This window comes from Vanacampus margaritifer, chromosome 17 (genome assembly GCF_051991255.1).
Source record: "Vanacampus margaritifer isolate UIUO_Vmar chromosome 17, RoL_Vmar_1.0, whole genome shotgun sequence".
NCBI lineage: Eukaryota > Metazoa > Chordata > Actinopteri > Syngnathiformes > Syngnathidae > Vanacampus > Vanacampus margaritifer.
The window spans coordinates 16,420,274-16,425,219 of NC_135448.1; the positions used below are offsets into that span (position 1 = coordinate 16,420,274).

The 4,946-nt window shown below is 41.5% G+C and overlaps 1 protein-coding gene across 1 annotated transcript; it reads right to left on the reverse strand.

Annotated features, from left to right (window-relative positions):
* Positions 1-2,262: 2,262 nt before the first annotated feature.
* On the reverse strand, positions 2,263-4,730 carry marcksl1b (MARCKS-like 1b). The gene is made up of 2 exons (XM_077549305.1): positions 4,424-4,730; positions 2,263-3,695 (listed from the first exon to the last, which is right to left on the reverse strand). The coding sequence occupies exons 1-2, from the start codon at positions 4,508-4,510 to the stop codon at positions 3,096-3,098; spliced, it is 687 nt and encodes a 228-aa protein (XP_077405431.1). The 5' UTR covers positions 4,511-4,730; the 3' UTR covers positions 2,263-3,095.
* Positions 4,731-4,946: the final 216 nt, after the last annotated feature.

Sequence of the window (4,946 nt, forward strand, 5' to 3'; positions counted from 1 at the left end):
ATTGAATAATATATAGCTCACACTGTTTTAGGTGCTTTAGTTTTTTTTTTTTTTTGGTTTGGTTCTCTGGTTCACACTTAATTGCAGGTTTACATATATATATATATAAATTAATTAATCTAGTAGAACCTGTAAATAGTTTCACAGAGAATATATGAAATATATAGAAAAATGTTTGGCTCGGTTGTCTTTGAGTAATTTAGCAAATCATAACGTTTAGCCTGCGAGCTAACATTAGCGCTAATGCATTCAGTCTATTTTAGCGTCGAAAGGGATTGTATATAAATTCAACTAATTTTAAGTCTCTTAAATTGATAAAAAATAAATTAAATTAATAAATAAATGATTGGCATTCATGCAGAAATATTTTAAAAATAACTCTAACTATAATAACTATATTTCGAATCAAATTATTGCCTCCCCCCATTATTTAATTCTTATATAATTTTGTAAACATGTAAATTGGATTGTCTGATCTTTGTATTATACCTCTGTGTCTGGTGTCTAATAAATGTTTATTTAAAAAAAAAAGAAAAAAAGATAGGTGAGTACACTTAATTTTGAAAGTTGTGTTTTTTTTTATGTCAGTATACTGGTGTTGGATCACATCACAATGGCCACAAGGTGGCAGTCTAAGCAAGGGGTCACCGACTTTCTTTTTTTGAAACTGACAGCTACTTCGTGACTTCGTGACTTATTAAGGCAAAGGGCTACCAGTTTCAGACACACGTTATAAATAACACATTCGCACAAATGACCTTCCAATTAAAGTTTATTGTTAACAATTTATGATGCTCATCTATGTGAAGACGCTAATCCTGTTAGCGATTTCTCACAATAATGATCAGCAATGCTTTATTTTACCAAGGAAGGAAACACAATCAAAATGCAAGACTTTAGTCCTGTAAATCGCTGCAAGTGCTTACACTTTGACAGCATTCCTAGGAAATCACAATGGCGCATCACTGGTCAGATACATTCCGAAGAGGCTCCCCAGTCGAACCTTGGTGACAACCTGCACCTTCATGTCCTAAAGCTCACCTGTTTCCGCCTTTCAAATGAGCACAGCCTTTATCGGGGACTGTAAGAGAAATTCAGCCAAGCTTTTTATGATGTGCAAACGAAATCAAAATGTTACAAAGCACAATATCCTTCATGGTAACAACATCTCTGGATCCACGTGCATGATGTGTGTATTATGTAACGGCGATTGTTGGCAGCCCGATCTGCATTGGGACTATTTTTTGTGTGAGAAGAAGTGAATGAATGAATGGGAAATGAATAATGAGTGTTTTACCGACACATTTTAACTTAAAATTGTTTCATTTCTGTCTTGGTTTGGGTTTATTTTGGGTTTTGCGTTTCTGTTGACTTTTTTTCTGTTGTGATCAGTGTTTTTTTTTTTTTTTCTTGTTGCTCCCCCATGTCTCGTCAGGTGTGACCACCTCCACCTGTGTATGTCTTCCCTTCCTGTGTGTCAACCAATCAGTGCCCTCTCGCCCAGGTGTCGCCTTGTTGTGTAATTAGCTAGTGTGTATTTATTGAGTCACCCGTTTTTGTTGTTTTCATGTCTTGTCTTGTCCTCAATATCTTCCGTTGTTGTTGTTGTTGTTGTTGTTGTTGTTGTTGTTGTTGTCACTTGTCAGGTTGCTCATTTGGATGTGGACTTTGTCGTTTTTTTTGCCAAGTACCTTGTTTGCCCATTTGTTTTTTTTTTTGCTTAAATTATGTGCATTTGTTTTCAAGGACTATAAAAATGACAAAAAAAAAAAAAAGCCTACCAGACCAACTTTAAATGGGGCAAGGTGCAACAACACAATTATGCAACTACATTATTTAAAGATTATTTTCTCATGAATTGGACAGGTTGCATCAGCAGTTATTTTAAGTAATTTATGTTGGTGTCACTTTTTTATATTGAAAATATTTGGTGTTTGAACAAGGGTGTGTAGACTTTTTACATCCAGCGTTGATCAGAAGCGGATAAATGTTATCTTATGAGAGTGGGCCTCATTTCTTCCCTCTAATGATTCTGTGGTGTCAAATTTTATACAGAAGGAAAAAAAAAATGTTTTTGGCCTATTAAAGTTGGTATTTAGGTCACACTGAGAAGAAAATAGGACAGGAGCGCCCCAAAAATGGTTTACCTCTTAATCTTTTTTAATAGGAAAATCCTAATACGTATCCAATATCTCATTGTTGGTTCTGAGTTGGTGCACGGTGCAAAAAAAAAAAAAATAAAAAAATCATCCAAGTCACATCCACGGGCAGGTGACCAACATTTATTTACCATTATCAACTTTACAATAAAACCAGTAACATCTGTCAACATTAGCAAAATAAAGAACAGAAATCAATCCAATTGTATTTACAGAGACAAAAGCAGATTCAGGCTCACACACGACAGATAAACAATTCTGCTTCATATCAAACCGCAACAGTGAACATAGCAAGCTGAAGTGTTCTTTTTTTTTTCATAGTAAGGTAAAAATCAAAACTTGTCTATAGTTTTTTTTTTTGTATTTTTTTTTTAACAAACAAGACATAGCTTCTTTTAAGATGGTTCTCTATAATACACCACAAAATACTTCAAATTTGGGTTAAAATATAGGAATGTAAAAAGTTGGCGAGTCTCTTTTCGGATTTATCTCTTATTTTCTGTTGTTTTCTTTTTTGAGCTATTTAACAGTCATTTCAAGTGGTGTTGTCCTAGTTGTTCCTTTTCTACCTTCTTTTCTTCACAAAGAGGTTTTTTTTTTTTTTTTTTTTCTTTTTTTTGAAGATGCGTCCTCCATCAACCTATTTGCCCGCTTGATGATGTCGTCTCGCCGCCGCGCCGAAAGCCTCAAAAGTCAGTCAAGGTCCAGATGTCGAGCAGGAAGTGACCTAGTGAATCTCGTCTGTCGTCTTGACGAAAAGTGGCACGTCAAAGGAGTCTCTCACATACATGTGTATATATTTACATATACATATATCCATATACATATGTATACATATACACATATATATATAAATATATATATATACTCTTAAATTCTCTCTCTCTCTTTCTTTGAAAAACAGTTCAGCCAGTTCATTGTGAGTTGCGCGTACAATCACTCCTTCTTTTCAGAGGGGGCGGGGGTCGAGCTGCTCTCCTCTGTGGGTTTCGAGGCCTCGGGGGCTGGAGCAGCTGCCTCCTTGGCCTCCTCCTTGGGGGCGTCCTCTTTGGCAGCCCCCTCCTCGGCTTTCGGGGCCTCGGCTTGGGCCTCCTCCTTCACCTCCTCCTTCTTCTCCTCTGCAACGGCGGCGGTGGCGGCGCCGGCTCCGGCTCCGTTCTCGGCGGGTTTCTCCTCAGAGGAGGGGGTAGCAGCAGTGGCGGTGGCGGCGGCGGCGGCGGCGGACGGCTCCTCCTTGACCGCCTCGTTCTTCTTGGTCTTCTTCAGGTTGATCTTGAAGTTGAAGGATTTTTTCAGGGAGAACTTCTTCTTCTTCTTCTTAGGGGTCTCCTTTGTGGCGGCATCAGTGGCGGGGGCCGCTGCGGCCTCGCCTTCGGGTTTGGCCGCCTCGCCGTCGGCGGCGGGCGCCGGCTCGATGGCGTCGCCCTCCGCGCTGGCTTCGGGCTCCTTGGCCGCCTCGGCTGAGCCGTTGGTGGCTGCAGCATCCCCGTCGGGCTTGGTGGAGACATCGCCATTGGTCTTCACATGCCCATTCTCCTGCAAAATAAATAATTAATCATCTCTGTGTGGAAAAATAAATCAATAAAGCAAAAAATGACTCTGTGGGGTAAAAACACGCCATATTTGGTCTCATTCCATGACAATTTCTCATTATTTGTCAGAGCATCGTCGTGCTCATCAATTAGCGCCGTCTGGCTGAGGCGACGCCTTGCAGCTCCTCACCGAGCCGATAGGCGGCGGTAGAGCCACGCAGACGGCTCGGGGTACCAGACAGCCCCAACAAAGACGCGACTGGAGAGACAAGCCTTCACTTATTGTTTGACTATATCGTCCAAAAACACAAAAGAACATCCATTTGAACTCGTTTATGATTAGTGACGCCATAAGGGAACATTAAATTCAAATTAGCGGTTAAATCCTCAAAACGAGCCATCGATTAAAAGCAAAATGTGAAAGATGCAATTGGTACAATAGAGATAGCAGGCTTACTTATAACAAGGGAGTAGACTGCACTCAAGACGCCCCCTCCCCCTCTTTCTCTTTTGCAGATTTGAGATTAAACACCCCTCCTTTTAAATGCACTTATTACAACTCCATCTTGACATATCAATGATGTCTTTTTAGATGAGCGAAGGATGCTGAAAGCCACACCTGCCCCCCCCCCCACCCCCAACAGAAAAAAAAAACCTCCTCTCGTTGAAACTGCATCAATTTAGTCAACGCGTTGATATTGTTGCAAAAACTTTGAAGCAATCGAATTGTACCTGGCCGTTGGTTTTGACAGCCGCAGCATCAGCGGCGGCGGCGTTCGCCTCCACGGCCACCTCTCCCTTGGATGACTGAGATCCCATTGTCTTCTTTGTCTGCCTCGTTCCAAAGCAAATGAAAAAGAAAAACTAAAAAAGAGTGGCCCGAAGTTAATCCAACCCCAGGTCGAGTCGCGTATCCAGCGGTGAAGCGACGAAAAGTGTATTTGTGGTGGAATTATGATAATTTTCGAACGAATTCCAAGTCCGTCTCGCTCGTACTAGTCACTCCGGGGGAGAGAGAGCCTCTAAACTCATCAGCGCTTGAACGCAACGCTTCAACATACAACAGGTTTGGGGCGACACCCGGTGGGCGGGGCTTGCGGCGGCTTCGACCAATCGGCGTCCTGTCTGGGGGAAAGTCTACCAGGCTGTGGCCAATCAGCGCTCGCTGCCTGGCAGAAGACCCCCAGCAGCGAGTTTAAGTCAGTCCAACTCATTTCTCTACCGTAAAAAAAAAACATGAAACATGCATAAAAGC

What these genes read in the sequence shown, in the direction of transcription:
- marcksl1b (XM_077549305.1), bottom strand. Translation starts at nt 4,510, where the DNA reads ATGGGATCTCAGTCATCCAAGGGAGAGGTGGCCGTGGAGGCGAACGCC. An exon ending in CTGTCAAAACCAACGGCCAG is followed by an intron (nt 3,696 to 4,423) that starts GTACAATTCGAT and finishes TTTATTTTGCAG; the next exon opens with GAGAATGGGCATGTGAAGAC.